The sequence below is a fragment of the Hippocampus comes genome, unplaced genomic scaffold (genome assembly GCF_001891065.2).
Source record: "Hippocampus comes isolate QL1 unplaced genomic scaffold, H_comes_QL1_v1.1 scaffold194, whole genome shotgun sequence".
NCBI classification, from domain to species: Eukaryota; Metazoa; Chordata; class Actinopteri; order Syngnathiformes; family Syngnathidae; genus Hippocampus; species Hippocampus comes.
In genome coordinates this window covers 1,067,552-1,086,139 of record NW_017805828.1, presented here as the reverse complement: position 1 = coordinate 1,086,139, position 18,588 = coordinate 1,067,552, and the positions used below count along the sequence as shown (strand labels likewise).

Genomic DNA, 18,588 nt, shown 5'->3' with positions numbered 1-18,588 from the left:
TTTGGTTTTTCCCCGAGCCCAATTTCAGCAGAAATTACCATCCGGTGTCATTTAGCTTTTTCAGCCTGGTGTTGTCTCGAAAGCGGTCGTTTCTTACCTGTAGCTGATCAGAGCGGAGATGAAAGTGAAATGTGGCCTCATTGTTATTCATGGAGTCTCTGCTGATATGATGAAGTGACTGCTCGTAGATGTTATTTGGCAAACTCACTTAATTTCTTCCCCCCGATTTCCATTAAAGCAAACAATATCAGCCGGTCCCCCTCGGCCCCCCTCGACAAAAAAGTGACAGCGTCAAAGCCAAGTTAATGACATCAGCTTGTTATCGAGGCAGTTGCGTAAGCTCGCATTGCGGAACAGGCTGGACAATCTTTCTCGTTCTCAGCGCAGCTAGCATCTGTCCGTTTGCGTTCTCCCGAGAGTGCGTGTGTTGTTTACAATTTGTATGATTATTTTTTATTTAAGCTTTATTTTAACAGGTGGTGTTGAGATCGGAGAGCTCTTTTACTAGAGAGACCTGGCAGAGAAGTTCGGTTAGCGCTGAGCAAATGGCGTTTAGTAGCATTTCCTGTATGATACGTGGCTAGCCAGCAAGAAAGCAAGCTAAGGTTAGATAAATGCTAGTGCTTGTCTATCTACTTCTCCGTGCATCAAGTCAGTAAATGCCTTCAATCCATCCATCCCTCCACCCATCTGTCTATCCCCCCGAGGCGGCCATTTTGAGTCGACCCTGAAGGTCATTCCAGGACCAAGGGCCAAAGTAAAGTAGTTCTCTTACTGGCCTAGGTTCACACAGATGACACTTGACGGTTTTATCATGATTTGTGGTCAGTTGTAAATAAGCTAAAGCTAGCCCGTTCACTTGCTAGCTACACTAATACAGTAGCTGAAAGTATATAGCAAGAATCGCAACTGTAGAGGCCGACTTCCATGAAAAGTTGCACGCACAGTGTGAAATGACAGCAGCCCATCGAGCCACGCTGCGGCCAGCCTAATGCTCCTCCCGCTGTCGCCGTGGAAGGATAACTTATTCATGCGGACCAAATGATGCCCGGCCATAACGCGGCCCGAGAGCGCTCGCATCTCACATGTCACTCTTAATGGCCCGTCTGCGCCTCATCCATCAATCCCGCCTCCGCTCACTGACAATCTCCCCGTCTCATCCGCAGTTTGACTTTGTGGAGCTGCTGGACGGCCGGCGACTCCTGGTCCGCGGCCCCCCCGGCCTGGAGGGGCCCGCCGGCTTGCAGCGGAGCCTTGCGGCCGTCGCAACGCATGACACGGGTTTCATCCAGTACATGGAGTCCGGCATCTGGCACCTGGCCGTCTACAACGACGGCAAAGACATAGAAACCGTCTCCTTTCTCACCACTGCCGTAGGTGAGCTCCCTCGGACGGCCGAGAAATTCGAGTCATTGTGTCGAATGAGAAATTCTCGAGGTCACCGTCATCAAAACAAAATGCACAGGTCATATTTCAACCGGTATTTCTTCTTAGTGAGCATTTTTTGTGGATGACCATTCTGATTGCTTTGAACATTTATTTTCTTAAAAATCTCCAAAGGAGATTCGATGTCGGGTTGACTGGTGAGTAATTTGGGTTTAAAATAAGAAATGTGATCATTCCATAGGTGCCGCTTGTGTAAATACTCTATAAAACAGCGGTGGGGGTTTTTCAGGCGAGCTATGTTTTAACGTTCGAAAATATCTTGCCAAGTCCAAGTTTCCTGTTCTATTGGCAGATCATTTTGCTTAAATTAATTCATATTCGCGGATTTGCGTCTCTGGAGTTCGAGCTCACTCACATTTCACAACCGAGTTCATCCTTTTTTAAGCTGAATTTCAAATAGCAGGCCATCCTGAATTGGGAGATCCCAATTCAACTTGATTTATTTCGAGAATACCGCAAATTGGTCCGCCCATGACTCGGCAGCTCGAGAGGACGCCATTTTCAAATGATGGACGGACCACACGCTACGAGACACTCTCATGTCAAAGCCAAACGCAAAGCAGAACTCTTGAGTTCGATTGGATGCACAGATTACAGTTGGTAAACACCTACTGTTAAAAAAAGTGTGTGATGAGCTAGTCAGGGGCTCCAGCCAACTGAGATTCGAGTTTACACTCCTGCCACCGTGTCGATGTTTTATATTTCCTATCCCAATTTATTTACTCTAATTTCTGCTTCTCTGATAGCACTTTGTTAGCGGTTAGCGCTAGTATTATCAAGCAAGGTGTGGAGGTGAGGTGGGGGCTGGGGGTGGTGTCAGATTGCACCCACCATGGCAGCTGAGAGCTCTCTTCACTTGCTCTTTAATTAAAAACTCCTGGGTCGGTGCGACAGGGGCCGCGCCAGGAACACCTGCTGTGCCAACAGCAGCTGCAATTCAATATTTATGCTACGATATGACACACGGGGCACGTCAGAGCGGCGTGTTTACTTTGGTTATTTCTCCTCGACAGGGAGTGCATGAAGGTTCCCCGCCGTCACCGAGTAGGGAAAGCTTGAGCTGAAAAAGGCCCGACAGCGGGACGAATCGGGAAGCGGACGGGCAGGGAGGGGGGCCGGAGGGGGTCGAGGGGAGGGAGCTGTTAGTGGGTTGAGCGAGATTACTCAAAGTTGCGCCTGTGTTGGTTGGTTTGCATCGGAGCTCTTGTGCCCACAGGAGGGCCTCTTTTGGAAAATGGGTCACCGGTTAAGTGCCCCTCAGCAGAAATTGAATCCCACCAACTGGCTGAGCCGCAGATTCTTCGAGTTGACCTTCAAACGGGGGCCGCTCAGGTAGAGGAATGCGGGAGATCAAAGAAAGTAGTGTTTTGAGGTTCCGTGTTGTCCACATTTGTGAGTTTTACAGGCGTCACCTATTCAGATTTTTTTTTTTCCTTTTTTTTCAGTACAGACGTACAGTATCACCCAGCGTGTGCTTTGGCCGCACATCTACTCCACGAGCAAACACAGTGCAGCTCAGCCTCTGGCTGATTGAGGTCGTGGATAGCAATACTGTAAGCCCTTGGCAGTACATCATACTTGTTTGCTCATTTGAAATATCATTCGGCAATGTCTTCCTGAAAACAATAAAAATGGAAAAAAAAAAAAAGGAATAGTGACGTTGCAGTTGTTCTGCTAGCATAGCAAGGTGAGTTACGAAAATCCGAGAGCCAGTTGTAAGGTTTTACCTGGATTCAGGTACTCTTTCTAAGTAGAAAAGTTAAAAGGCTAACACTCTAAGCTAACCTATCGCAAGATAGCAACCTGTGTCGCAAAAGCACTAAAGCGTCAGTGCAGAGGGCGGCGGCCCTGGGCATCTACTGCCCGATGACGTGTGGTGTCTTGTGGAAGAGCAGTCAATTGTTTCGCCTGTCACTATACGTCACTGGCCGAGATAGATGAACAAAGATAGAATATTTGTCACGAATAAAGAAAAATATCAGGCGGAGCAATGAAGTTCTTTTGGCCACAATTAACCTGTTGCCATTCATACAACCAAATAATAGCTTCAATAGTTCCATTGTATAAGCCCCGATTTCACACCGAGTGAGTCCATTGAGATAAGCTTATCATTTTTGGGGGGTGGGGGTGGGGGGGGTGATGTGCTGCAAGATTTTGTGAATGTAAAAAGTACAGTATGCGCCGGAGGGTGAGTCTCTAAATGGGGTGGGTGTCCCTGTCCTTCATGTCGGTTGCCCTTGCGGCTTTGTGGCCGTGCGAAAACGTGTCCCGGTGACCGTTTTGAATCACAGCCCTCTGGAGCGTGAAGCCATTTGTCCTGGCTGCCTGGTGCCTGACGCGTTTCCCAGTGCAGGTTTGGGGCCGGAGGAAGGGGAGGGGCGCTGGATGTTGGTGGGGGTCCCCCCCCGCCCCCCTTCCCTGACTGGCCCTCATTCCGATGTGAACGCGCGGGGAAAGGAAAAGGCGCTGATTAAACTCGCACGCGGCGGCGCCGCCGGACTGCGGGGACTCGCATAATAGTTCGCTCCTCCCGATACGCCGGGTAATGAATTTCAATGAAGGCCCCTGCTTGAATCGGTGATTTATGCATCGGGCCGACGTCGAGCGTGCGGCGAAGGGATATTCACGGCCGCTTTGGCGAGGAGAACACGAGGCGGGAATAACGTGCCGCGCGCCGATGCGTATTCAACGCCGAGGCGCCTGAGGTTCACGGTCGGTCAATTAAACGAGACAACCGCATTTTAGAATGATGATAAAACATATCAATAGCTGAGATTTGCCCAAAGAACTGTCACACTTTATTGAAGAGAAACAATTTATCCATAGGAGCTCGTCCTTTTCGTGGAACGCATTTATTGGGGGTGCATCTTCGTTTATTTGAGAATTTTTGCGATTTACACGTGTAGCAATTTTCAAATGTAACAGTTTGATTGAGGGGGTCGGTCACGATTTGATTCGAGATGGTCAGGCTGAAGCTTTTGTCATACGCCACAAGTCAAAGCTCGCCTAAGCCCAAACTGTCCAATTGACGCCGTGGATGCGGGTGTGACTGGTTGTTTGTCTCGATACGTCCCCTGCGACCGACTGGCGACCAGTTCAGGGTGTCTTCTGCCCGAAGTCGGCTGGGGATAGGCTCCAGCAACTCCCCTCCCGCGAAGTGGTATCACTGTGTAGTATCGGTGCATTTTTTTCTGTGGATGAGTAACCGTACAGAACTGTCGACTCAACCCCCGACTGAGCGAGCGATAAAAAGGGCGTGTCCCGATACTTTTATCCATATTGTGTATGTTTTTGTTGTTTTGTGTTCAAGCCAAGAAGCTCGGCTGCATAATTGCACTCTTGGGAGACATTTGGTACGGCGTGCGTGCCTCACATCCCACACCTCATTTCATCCGGCACCAATTACACATGCGCACGGACACGCAGACACACACTCGCTCTCGGCTGAAGAAAGCCAAGCCTCTCACCGCACAGATGTTCTTTTCGGACTCCTCCACAATGATGGCGCGCCGCAGGAAAGCCCTCCCTTGCTCCCCTGATCAATAAGTCAGCCCGAGACGAGCCCGCGGCGGCTCTCAGCAAGTCTCGCCCCCCCTCCCCCCCTTTCTTTGTCTCTGCTCGCCCGGCATCCTCGCCGATGATTGACTCTCTCGAGGAAAGGAAAGCGCGATACGGAGCTCGTATTTCGGGGCGCTTTTGTGAGAGCGCAAGAGGTTCTATTGTTTCCAAAAATTTGCATGCGGGGAGAAAGATGGGAGGAATTTTTTTGTTTGTTTGTTTGTTTGTTTTCCAGCGTCATTAATCCAGACGACTGGCGCCCGGTTGTTTAGGCGTCTTCATTACTTTGACAATTAAGTTGATGTACTTAGATGACACAACGGAGGAAGTGCATCATCGCAATGGCAGTTTGATTGATGTCATTTCAAAAAAAAAAAAAAAAACTACCTCAGGCATTTGTCCAAATACCCGTTTGCATATTTTAACACCTACTGCAGCTGTAACAAAGCGCTTTTCAGAACATTTAAAATACCAATACGTGTGGAAAATACGATATTCCGAAAACTTGATGTGCTCAAGAAAAGAATTTGGACAGATTCTGAATCGGCGCGGGAAAATCATCTTGAAAAGTTGACTTGCATCTCTGATTAAAAAATTGAGGAACTTTTTTTTTTTGTGGTGTAATTTAAAACATGGGATCATGATTTTATCATACATTTACTGATTCACAATCGTTTTTTATGAGTAACTAAAAATACACCACCGTTGAGGTAATTTAATCAATTTGTAATTCGGTTAGAAGATGGCGGTTCTTCCTCTCAAGGTCACCACTCTACCCCAAACGTCTCTCGCTGATGTCGCTTTCCACTCACCGCAAAATAAAACCCAATGACGTGGTTAGCGACATGACTTCCGTTTGTTCATGAGCGTTGCAAAGCGTTCCACTGAAATGGGTTGCCTTCACATTTTTGGGGAAGACTTAATTAACTCTGCAACCCGTTGAGTACGCGGCAAGCAAATTGCAGGAGAAAAAGGCCCAGTCAAACTGTTCATTCAGCCGGAAGTCGGGCCCGTCACTGTCATTAGCGGCGCAGATCATAATCAAGTCTGAGAGAACGAGGGGGGAGGAATGTTGCGCTGTCATTAGCATTGAAAATACCTCCCGGATTGTCGCTTTCTCTTTGCCTCGCTTCAGATTCCGTCGACGAGTGCCCCAGCAGCTGCTTCGGGAACGGCGACTGCGTGGCCGGAACGTGCCACTGCTTCCTGGGATTCAAAGGCCCCGACTGTGGCCGAGGTAAGTTCGGCGAACCCGTTGCTGCGCCCCATTTTTCTCATCCTTGCGAAAGGGGTTTGAATTCCCGGTCGGGTGGGGAGAAGAATTCAGGTGGCAAGGAAAGGCATTATTGACGTGGCGCATTTTATACACCAGACAACTCAATGTGCTTCACACATCCAAGAGCACAACACGGACGGAACAGCTGAAGGCAAAGAGAATCAAAGCAGCTTTTGGAAATGACAAAAATAACGGACACGACAGCATTTGCACATTTACAAACAAAAGATTTAAAGACATTTAAAACCAAAGGAAAAAAAAAACTAAAGTAGTTCTTTGAAATGACTTGAAGATTGTGTCGTGAAATAGATTTTAAAAATTGCTCAACAGACTTTAAAAGGATAGTGGTTTTTTTTTTAAAGCCATTTGTATTTGGAGCTGACTTCACTATTCTCGACAACTTTACGTGCAGCACAACAGCGACCTGCCAATTCACCATGTTTTTTTTTCAAAACCCGGCCTCAGGAATCAAATTGGTTTTCAGATTTAATTCCTTGAGCATTTCTTTCTTGCACAGGTGTTGCAGCAGGGAGAAAAAAAAAATATGCAGGGAAGCGGCCCTCAAGGGCCGGAGTTTGGCCGTGCCTTGATGTATTCAGGACCCGAGTACACATCTCGAGTGCCAAGTGGCTAATGTGCAAATATGTTGCGACTGAGCTCGACTGAATGACTTTTGACTTGCGTGTAATTTGCGAGGAAATCGACTCGATGGCTGGAAATTTAACTGGGACTCCATTTGAAGCGCTTGAATTTTGCCTTGGTGGCGTGAGATTGAAGCTTCAGACTCGAGATGTATCACTTGGACAATTTTCATCCACTTTTAATGACACCTTAGCGCTCTTGTTTGATTCTTCCCCCGCTGCCAGTGCTCGTCGTCGCCTATTATGTGGCAAATAAAAGCTCCGAATGATGCCACTCACGCAGACTTCAAATACTAATTGCAAATAACGACTTTGATATTTGGGGCACCGCGGTAGGCGACCGGTTAGCACGAACGCCTCGCTGGGAAGAAGTGCGAGGGTTCGATTCCGGCTTCGGCCTTCCTGCGTGGAGTTTGTGACCATCACGTGTCCCCTTTAAGATGACCCAAAAATCACTGTTCACTTGAGGCTAAAATCCCCGGGACCCGATTTGACGCTAACGTGTCCTAATGGTTTGTCTGCTTTCTCTCCCAGCCGCCTGTCCGGTGCTGTGCAGCGGCAACGGTCAATACCTGAAAGGTCGCTGCATGTGTCACAGCGGCTGGAAGGGCTCCGAGTGCGACGTGCCCACCAACCAGTGCGTGGACGTCACGTGCAGTCACCACGGCACCTGCATCGTGGGCACGTGCATCTGCAACCCGGGCTACAAAGGCGAGAACTGCGAGGAAGGTAAGAAACGTTCAAAGCGACTGTTTTCCAACCTGGATTCAGTTGGAGTATTTGCCAAAGTTGAGGAAGGGGCCAAAATGGGATTAGACCCACGAGGATAAGGACAGCAGCAAGAAAGCAAAACAGTGCAGCAAAATGGAGACTGGGGAGCACAGCAGTGCGGTCAGTTTAAATTGAAGTGCGTTTTCACTTTTCGGCAATCTCTAGTGATGCACAATGATGGTCTCTTGTGTTTACTTCTAACCGTAGAGACAGATTTCATCAGAGCGGAGACATGAGAGCAGCAAAAAAAATAAATAAAAAATAGGCCACTTCAGCAAATTGGAGACTGCGGAGTAAAGTACTCGCGTCAGCTAACAACGCTAGCGTGGCGGTTTATTTTCAGAAGTTGTAGCCGTGGATTAGAACATGATTTTCTTGTTTTCACTTCACGCTATGGGGAGAGAGTTGCAGTCGGACGAGCTCCATAGCAACTTTGACTGACAGCCTCTAAGTGATGGCTATAAGGCACCGCATTAATAACAAAACAGTCTGTGTATTGTGTTGCAAGTCGGACACGGCGTCTGATGCGAATCCGGCGGGAGCTCCGCGGCGGATACGTCCCGAGCAGATAAGAGTGAGGCGGCCATTGTGTTTGTCAGCTCTTGAAGGCTCTCATTTCAAGATGAAAAATGGCACCGGGGCGTTTGATAAATGGGGGTGCGCGTCATCCATAGGGGCCCCCCTTCGTTCTATTTCGGGTTGGCGTGTCAGCGGTTCGCGGCGTCGGGGAGCGCGGGGCAAGAGCGGCCTTTCGCATTTTTACCTTTCTTCGCCGCGACCTTCAGCCGCCCGTGATTAATTGCCAGGAGAGTTTCTTGTCAAGTTAGTCCTCTGAACCTCACGCCCGGCGCACAAACCATCTGGCCAGAAGCGAGAGATGCTGTTTGTCGTACTATGGTGGCCTTTTATGTTCAGTTTATGTCATTCTAAATGGGGGCACCGCTGACGTCGCGCGCGCCCCTTTTGTCCGTTTGCCATCTGTGTGCGGCATTCAGGTATTGTCTCAGCGGACAAAGTATTGCCTAATAACGCGCACATGCTTTAAACTAATTTACATTGATTGAAACACTCTTTGTAAATGTATTTAGGGAAAAAAAATAAACATACAAATGGTTTTAAAAGATATAACGAGAATGGATTTAAATATAAAACCATTTGTTTTCTAGTTTCAGGTTTAAAACATGCTTGTTCTCCATTCACCTCCACTTTGCTGCATTGCTGCATCCCACACACACACACACACACACACACACACACACACACACACACACACACACACACACACACAAATTTGCACATCAGAGACGTAGCAGTCGAGCCAACGTTCACCCGCCGGAACTTTTCCGACCACAATCAATGAAGCGAGACATTGCCGTGTCTGTGCTGCTTCCCGTCTTCAGAAAATGACAGTGGATCCAAAAAGTTTAAAACCCCCTGAGTGATTTTTTTTTCCAGGATTCTCATAAAAAGCAAAACAAGGTCAGGAAAAGCCGACTAGAACAGCTGAACTTGCGGCGATAATCGGAGCCACGTGAAGTAGTTGCAGGTGTGTGCTGACTCCCGTTGAACACGACTTTGAATGTGATTGGTGATTTTTCAGCCACAGCCACATCCCCAGTCATGACAGGGTGTGCACACTTGTGCAACTACATTATCACAGTTGTTTGTTTTTTACTTCCCAACCCAAAAGAGTTCAGCATTTTTCCACATCACGAAAAGCTGACATTTAAACACTAGTGGCTATTGAAGATGCATGCTTTCGGTTACCGGGATTCCGATTTGCCGCATTCTGGTCACGGTCGGCACATTTGCTACCGTGACTGACAGCTGAACTGAAGAAAGGTTTCTCTCATCAGTGGACTGCCTGGACCCGACATGTTCCGGCCGAGGTGTGTGCGTCCAGGGCGAGTGCCACTGCTTCGTGGGCTGGGGCGGGCAGGGGTGCGAGAGCCCCAGGGCCTCGTGCATGGACCAGTGCTCCGGCCACGGTGCCTTCCTGGCCGACGCGGGCACCTGCAGCTGCGACGCCAACTGGACGGGCCATGACTGCTCCACGGGTGAGTGTGACAAAAAAAAAAAAAAAAAAACACGTCGGTTGTCTTTGAAGCATTTTGACACAGACCGTTATTAGAACACCCCCCCTCCCAAAATATTGAAACACAAAAGTTTGACTATTTTTTTGTAATTTACTTAAAAAGTGGCAGTGCAAATGAATGGACATTTCTATGTCACGACAGTCACCCCTCGTTTGTCGGGGGTGTTGCGTTCCAAACAGAATCCGTGATAAGTGAAATTTGTGAAGTAGTCATCTTTATTTTTTTAAATAGCAAGACTATATTGAATGAAACCAAATGGTAAACCTTTGTTCTGGCCCAAGCATAAAAAAAACTAACTATATATATACACATTTCGTCGACGTTGTGGGTTTCGTCAAGGAAAAAATGTGATGTGGCGCGGAGACTGTTGACCTTACAGTCCCTTAGCCAATCAGGATGCAGAAACACAATACATTGTCAAAAAACAAAACAAAAAAATTGCACGAAAAAAAATCCGTGAAACGGCAATGTCGTGAAAGATGAAACATGTTATAGCGAGGGATTACCGTATGACAGATTATCGCTGTCATTTTAATTCCATCTGTGGGTTGGTGTCAAACCTTGAACGCCCAAAAAATAAAAAAATAAAAAAATAATGGGCGAGGGCAGGGTAGAATATTCGTCGCTCTCTCCTTCGCTTCCTCTGGTTCTGGTCCGTGTTTAGTGTGTTCACACACGATATCATCAAACAGCACAGTGACGACGAGAGAAAAAGTCGACTGAGCGTTCGCCCTCGAGCGGATGAATCGCTTCGTCCAACACTATGGATGCATGGCTTTGTAACGGCAGGGACGTTGACATCGTTTCAAAACTTCGCAACATACCAACGGCATCGATGAGCCTCAAGAACTCAACGTGTGCAATTAGCCAAAGGCTTTGTCAGGCTCATAAAGCAGCAACGGTCGGAGCTCAAGATGTTCCGCCTTAATTGGCGGCGGAAAATAATTCCTTGACGGCCAAGCGGAAATAACGCGCTGATGAATGGCCGAAGCCACGCTGAAAAGCGAGTGCCGTGCGCGGCCATCATCCGTGAAATTTGCATCCCGGGAAGGAATACGATTTCATAATAACACAGCCGCCGTTTTTGTGACAGACGTTTTTTAATACCTCACCCGACAACAATCCTGACATCTCTGGCAGCTCATATTAACACTCTTGTGTTCTGCCAGAAGACGTCTCGATTGGATACATTTTGAGAGTAATTGCTAGTTTGCCCAGAAGAAAGGCAGCTTGCGAGGAGTCCCACGTCAGAGGAATTTTTGCTCACGCTAGGCCTATTTATTTATTTATTTTTAACTTCATGGGGGCTTCTTGTCAGATGAAAAAGTACCTCCGAGGTTTTTGAGTTTTATTTTTTTTATATGCCTCTGCGGTGGGCGGCTTTGGCGAAGCTGTCTGGTTTTCAAATGTGTCGTCAAAAAAAAAAAAAATCAAAGCTTTTCATTTGACAGTAAAGTAATTTTCCCCGCGAATCGGCGCAAACAAGAGACTTGATGACGATTCCCCCCCCCTCCACCCCTCCCCGAGTGGATTAGAGTCCGGCTCTGATGCGCTGATAATCACGACATCGGCCTTCGATTGCTTCCACTCAGACAGCAATTTGTTTTTTCGCTGAGATGACAATCTCTATCCTCGGATGGAAGACTCCTTGGCTATTCCAAGGAGGTCATCCGGAGAGGCGGTTGGGGTGGCGGTGGGGGGGGGGTTATTTTATTTGGAGGCGAGTGGAATAGGTAGTGAGCTCGATAAATGATGATGAGTTTGCACTTTCTCCTGCTTCATCCTGCTTATTGTCAAGTGTTCCTGTAACACAACACCAAGCTCGCCGGCCAACAGGACGACCAACAGTCTGTGAGCAAGCCTCTCCACTAAATTCCACCATCGGCGCTCTCCCGCATTCGTGCTTCCAAGGATTAGATCGTGTTGTCGGGAGGCTTTGGAGCAGTCTTAAGCTCGGGCTTGTTTACGTTGGACGGCCACGAAATAATGTGAGCCGATCGAAGAATGCCATCTCTCGTGTGTGTGTGTGTATGGCGCTCGCTGTGAAGGGGTGGCAACGAGAGTGTGTGGAGTGTTCTCAGAGTTTCGTTTTTGAAGGACGTCGTCAATGATGACGCGATGAGCCGAAAGTCCAATTTTTGCGGCGTTATTGTCAACCGTCTGTTTTCGTATTTTTTTCCGGTTCGAATTTGGTAGCGATTGGAAAAAGTATCTTGGATAAGTTCAGAATAGTTTTTTTTGCGGCTCGAAATGGATATTTTGCTCACATCGCCTCACTAAATTTTCAAAATCGGTATATATATATATATATATATATATATTTGCTGCAAAGTTGCTGTTCTGATGACATTTCCTTTCACAAAATGCTCTTTTTCTCCGCTTTTGGCTCAAAAATCAGCATTTCTATGTGAAACTAAACCATAAATTGCCGATTACTAAAAAAGCGGTCTACTTTTTGTTTCTGGTAAATATAGGTGCTGATATTGTGCGAGAACATGACATTTTATTGATCATGAAAGGTCTGCCGAAATTCTCAGAAAGAAAATACTTAACATCTCTGCTGAAAAGGAGTTCAGTGTCTTTGCCGATATAGGTGAAGGTGCGAAACCAAGATTTGATTTTTTTTTTTAGTTCCACTTGTGAGGTTTCATTCCAGATGACGCGTCACAACACCGTGGAAAATGGCCGGATGGATGGCCTTGTCCGAGCTCACGCTGTGCCGCTTTCGTACGGTATCTTCTTTTATCCACACCGCCAAATGAACGTCGTCTTCTCGGTGTGTGCGGCGTGACAACCCAAGTCGATGCCGAGGTTTCTCTCGGGTGCTCGTCTCGCCGTATGTGCTAACGAGCTAGCGCAAGATGTTCACTTCCCCCCCCGTTGGCACCTCTCGCGTATGTATCATTATGCGTATATGTCGTCTTGATTGGGTGCCAAATGCCGCATCTTGTTATCAGACACCATCGCTGTGAGACTTTTTTTTTAAACAAGCGTACACGTGCACTGTACGCAATGCGGAATTAGCATGTTACAAATTGCTTTCACCTTTTGACACGAGTTGGCTTTTCCCGTTTTTGCTAGACAGTGTGAAAGAGAGCAACCGAATCAGAAAACAAATTGCAAAACATAAAACTGCTTTTCTTTTATATGATCGGAAATAGATTTCAAATGTAAAATGAAGGCACAACAAACTGCTGGCAGCACATTTTCCCGGAAGATTCTTAGATGAATAAAATAATGTATAGCGTAATATAAAATATCTCAGTTCAAATCTTGCTCTTTAGGAAAGAGCAACAACATTATTTCGTCTTCTTTTTAAGAAACGGACACGGCAGACAAATGCAACCGTTTGTTGTCGCGTTAGCCTGAGGCTAATGATATGCCCCCTGGAAGGCGCATTGAGCCACTTATTTTTCCCCGTGCTGTACAAATATTCTTGTTTGGCGTAATGCCACTTGAAATGCGCTAACATGCTAGCCATGTCAATGGCTAGCTAGAAGAGAACGTGTCGCTTATCCAAGTAGTTTCATGCAACAAAATTTTTTACCTAGATTTTTTTTTCTTGTGAAAAAAAGCCGGATCACATGAAGTTAAATTCCGCTATTGATCTCAGTGTCTTTACTTTTACTTTTGTATTTTGTATTTGTTTTGAGGCGTCACTTGACTGATTCACTGTTCCAAAATAACCTCAACAACGTTTGACTGCATTTATCCAATCAAACGGCGCCAGGCAGTCACATGACCGCACCATGAGGAACAAGACCGCGTCACTTGACTGATTCACTGTTCCAAAATAACCTTAACAACATTTGACTGCATTTATCCAATCAAACGGCGCCAGACAGTCACATGACCGCACCATGAGGAACAAGACACGCGACACCGTGTCTAGCGCCGTCTGCGTTTGCCGAAAAATGTCCACATTTCAGCCTACAAGAACTCCGCTTCAAACTTGTGCCATTTGAAGAGTGCAAACCGAAAATTAATTGAAGTCAATCTATGAAGGACAACTTTTTACAGATTATCCTCAACTCACAATACTCTTGTGGCACATTTTTGGTGACTATGCCCACTTCTGCTTGTAACCGCACCCAAATTTGATATCTTTCTTAACTTTTAATAACCAAGCGATGGCATATTTTTTTCCCCCTCACAGATTCAATATGAATCTTATAAAAGGCTTCAGCAGTGAGTAGAGAGAAGTGAATTATCGCAAAAAGACGGAGAGTCGGTCTGCTGCCGCAAGGCCGACGGCGTCTGCGTCTGTGCCGCCCTCCCCCGCCCCTCCCGTCCATCTTTGTCTCCCACAGAGATTTGCGCAGCCGACTGTGGCGGCCACGGGGTTTGCGCGTCGGGCACCTGTCGCTGCGACGACGGCTGGATGGGGGCCGGATGCGACCAAAGGGCGTGTCACCCGCGCTGCAACGAACACGGCACCTGCAAGGACGGCAAGTGCGAGTGCAGCCCCGGCTGGAACGGCGAACACTGCACCATCGGTAGGACGGGCCGACGCTTTTGTGCGGCGTCTTCACAAAAAAAGCTTTTGCCTGTGAGGCGGCGGGCGCGATGGGAGGGCGTGGGGGCGGCGGGGTTCCGCTCGGAGATGAGACGGCGGGTGGGTGGGGAGGAAGCATGCTTAATTGAATTTGTGCAACTCAGTAAAGCATGAACGGGTTTACTCAAGGATCCGAGGCTTGCCTTCATCCATTTTAATGTGGGAATGTGCTAAGGTGTCCTTTGAGTTGACTCATCCTCTTCCCCTTTGCTCCTCATTTCCGACCGCCCGGCTCTGTGCGTGTTTGCTCTCCTATGCGCTGCTTGTTCAAGGTTTTGGCCGAACAGCAACAGCTTTTCTTACAAACTCCTTTTTTTTCTTCTTTTTTTAAATGTTTTGCCTTGGAACGAGATTACAGTTGCTTCTGGTGGTCTGCCCCCTTTTTCACTGCACGGCACCTTGTCAGCTCATTGTGATTTCTGAGGATACGCAGTTAGCAATGACCAAACTGGAGTCTCCACCAGGCTGTGGCACTTGATATTTTGAAACTCTCCATTTGTAAAAGTTGCACCTGTTCCCTTTTCTGCTGCTCGTCTCCGCCTCCTCCTTCTGAAAATGAAGCATAACCATGAAAGATACGCCATGTCGGGGTGCGGTCTACTTCCCGTCTCAACCAGCGGCCAAAGCGTCTGGTCGGCTGCTTTGTCAGCACTTCCAAACATGAGCACGACGGCAACCAGGGCGCTGTCGTCTTCTCATCAATTATCTGAAGTACATTTTATTAATTTTTTTTTCTCCAATTATATCTTAATGTCAAAATTTGACTTTTTTCCTGCCATCCACCTGACCTATTTGCAGCACTTCCAAACATGAGCACGACGGCAACCAGGGCGATGTCATCTTCTCATCAATTATCTGAAGTACATTTTATTTATTTTTTTTAGCCAATTATATCTTAATGTCAAAATTAGACTTTTTTTCCTGGCATCCACCTGACCTATTTGCCTTTTTGCCCTGTGGTTGCACCCGACAGCAAAGGATGTTTTTTTTTTTTTTAATTTATGGATTTGGGTTATGATGAGGATGATGACGAAGACGGATATTGTGAGGATTGACAGGTTTTGAAGTGTGACTGGAGCGCGGCAGAACAGGTGCCTTTCTATTTAGTTAGCGCCCCGCTATTTAATGTCAGGGCTGTCAGAGCCGCTCAACGTCAAGAGCGCAGGGTCATCTGGAGGTCACGCTGTCAAAATCTGCGGATCTCATATTGGTGTGCCCGAGTCGGAGCTTGGGGCTCCACAAAAAAAAAATTTCGATGGACTATGATGTTATGTCTTTTTAAATAGTGAATAACGACTTGTAGGGACTTGGTCTAAATCCTGGTTCTTCCTCTCCGTGTGATTTGTGCCCTTATTTCAAATGTTTCGTTGAAGACCTTCAGTGGCGTGCGCGCCAACTCTTCAGGAGCATTCAGAAGTTGTGTTTCTGTTTCCGGTCTTAACGAGAAGCCAAGCGCCTTTGCGTTCCCTCTGGGGGAGCCCCCGCCGAGGGGGAACGGGTAACCTTTCGATTGCAGGAGTCGATTCCTGAGACTTGTTGGAGGTTTTCTAATTTCTTTGTTTGCTCTCCAACAACAACAACCCTTGGGAAGAAGAGTGCACTTGAGTTTAGGGCGAAATGAAACTCGGGGACGACTTAAGAAGCCTCCTGTTACCATACTGGACAAACGAACCCATTTTAACGTTTAACCCAAGACGGTATCGTAAATAAATTGATTGGGCAGTGATACAAAGAGCTAAAAAGGGAACAGAAAGAAAATTCATGACGTGTTTAAAAAAAAATATATGTGGTGCCAATACTCAATAGAATACCAGCACAATTGACACCCACTTGTCAAACACTCGTTGAAATCACTATTTTGGGGGGGAGGTTAAAAATACGGCCTACTTAACCGTGACAACTGTGGGCGGAGCTAAGGCGTTGCAACGAAGCATGCGGTTCCTCCGTCTTACCGACTTTTTGCGATGATTCACTCAATCACCTCCAGCTGTTTTCAAAGCAGATTTCTCTGTTGCCAACCATGTTAGAGCATGAAGACTGATCTTTCAAGAACCACAGAATATTGCGTTCAACGTCGATATAAACACCAAAACCGCCTAAACCAAGAGTCAACAAACTTTCGTTTTTGCATCCTCAATATTGCGTTCAACGTCGATATAAACACCAAAACCAAGAGTCAACACTCTTCTTTCACCGGAAAGAAAAACTTTCGTTCTTGCATCCTCCAAGACTTGGCAGGAGAACTTGGCTTAAGATTCACCAAAAATGCCAGTTTGTGACTCAAAAGTGAAGATGCCAAAAGACATGCAGCGGGTCACATTGACCCATGCACATTTTTAGACATAGGTAAACATGCAACGGGGTCAAACTGACCCAGGGACATTTTTATTGTTCAACATGCAGTCACTCCGATCAGGGGACATTTACTGTGGAAACCTGCATCGGGTCACATTGACCCGTGGAAATGTTCACGGTTAAACGTGCAGCCCCTTACATTGAGCCGTGAACGTATTTATGGTTCAGCATGCAGTGGGTCACATTGACCCATGGAAATGTTTACAGTTAAACATGCAGCACCTTACTTGGACCGGGTCACATTGACCCATCTACATTTTCAGGGTATAATCTACAGCGGGCTGTGGTTACGCAGGCACGTTTTTATGGTTAAACATGCGGTGGGTCATAATGACCCATTAACATTGTTATGGTAGAATATCTCAGGGGCCGCAGTGACCCGGGGACGTTTTTGTGGTCAAATATCTCGTGGGCCACAGTGACCCGGGGACGTTTTTTGTGGTTAAACATGCAGCCGGTCACATTGCGTCAAAGGAGACGCTTATCTCAGCCTTCAAGGTGAAAGCTTTTCCTCAGTTATTGTCGTTTGTCAGCCCAGTCTGTTGAATTTTTAATTATTGATGGACCGTTTTGAGGTCTCGAGTCGAATATCCCTGCGCGGCGTCCATTAAGAAGCCAAAGATCAGCATTTAAAATCGATTGTCACAATCAAGGCGACTCGTTTGGACCTCGGCGTCTGCCGGGGTGCGTTTGAAGATGAAAACGTCCCGCCGTCAAAAAGACCGTGAACTCCTCGTGCATCAATCGCTCTTTGAAAAGGCTCCCGCGAGACGCGCGCCGTCCTACGGGAGTCCGCGTGGCTCCTTTTCATCCTTGTGTTGGCTCGTGCTTGTCGTCTTTGCTTGTGATGCCTGCTTTCTTTTTGTTTTTGCGGTGCACTAACACTCTGCCTTGCTGTCTCTGCCTTCCCTTACGATATTGTCCTTGTCTTTTATCTCCCAAGCTCACTATCTGGATAGGGTAGTGAAAGGTACGGCATTCCTCCTTTTTTCTTTTCCACGCCGCCCTTGGTCCATCGTCGTTTGTGTGACTGCCATCAACTTTGTCGCGTCCGCGCCGACAAACTCTGTACACCAAACAACGCCATTCATCACCTTTTTGCACCGTTGTCACGCCATCGTCTCCACTTAGCACCTTCACACCCGCTGAGTCGAGTTGTGCAACAGTTTTCATTTTTAAATCGACATCTGGGATCAAGCAGCTAGCCTTGCTAGCTTGTTACTTGCTAGCAATGAATGTAGTCGCTCGGCCTTCGATTGTTAGCCTAAGTTTAGCGTACAAAACTATGAACAGAACTTTGCCAAACAAAGTCATTCTGATGTATGACGATCTTATGCCGTGAAAAATTCCTCCGCCTGGAGACTGGAGAAAAAAAAACGTCCTTGGCATTGAATGAGTTCGGCAAAATTTCTATGAAGGTATGAGGCAGTTGCGAAAGATTTATGATGTTGGGAGGCGGTCTCACATCCAAACAGCAGCTCCGGGAGCGTATTCTGACATCCTGGAAGGAAATTCAAGCAGAAACTGTTCAAAAAAAAGTTCATTGGATGCAAGAATTGCAAAGCTGTGATTGAATGGGGCTAACTTGACCTGGGAAGATGCTTTCGATCATTGACATTTTTCATAATTAGGAATGGTGCTTTTGAAAAATAATAATAATAATAATAATAAAAATAATTTTTATTTATTTTTGTTTTTGGCAGAAAAAAAAATAATAATAATAATAAAAAGAATTTGTATTTATTTTTATTTTTGGCGACCGCCCTACCGCATTTCTCTAGGCTTGACTCATTAATATGTTTAGCTTTATGTTACTTATGTCGCACGTTGAAAATCCAGGATGCCGAGGAACGGCCCGGAAAAAAATCGGCCATTCGGGAAAATTATGAG

At 46.8% G+C, this 18,588-nt stretch overlaps 1 protein-coding gene across 1 annotated transcript in view; it reads left to right on the top strand.

Annotated features, from left to right (window-relative positions):
- Positions 1 to 18,588, top strand: part of tenm4 (teneurin transmembrane protein 4) — a 164,929-nt gene that overhangs the window by 79,307 nt on the left and 67,034 nt on the right. Inside the window, exons 10-14 of the mRNA XM_019887308.1 lie at positions 1,167 to 1,377; positions 6,140 to 6,241; positions 7,456 to 7,650; positions 9,549 to 9,749; positions 14,099 to 14,284. Coding sequence (XP_019742867.1) covers positions 1,167 to 1,377; positions 6,140 to 6,241; positions 7,456 to 7,650; positions 9,549 to 9,749; positions 14,099 to 14,284 — 895 coding nt within the window. The remainder of the gene's footprint in view (positions 1 to 1,166; positions 1,378 to 6,139; positions 6,242 to 7,455; positions 7,651 to 9,548; positions 9,750 to 14,098; positions 14,285 to 18,588) is intronic.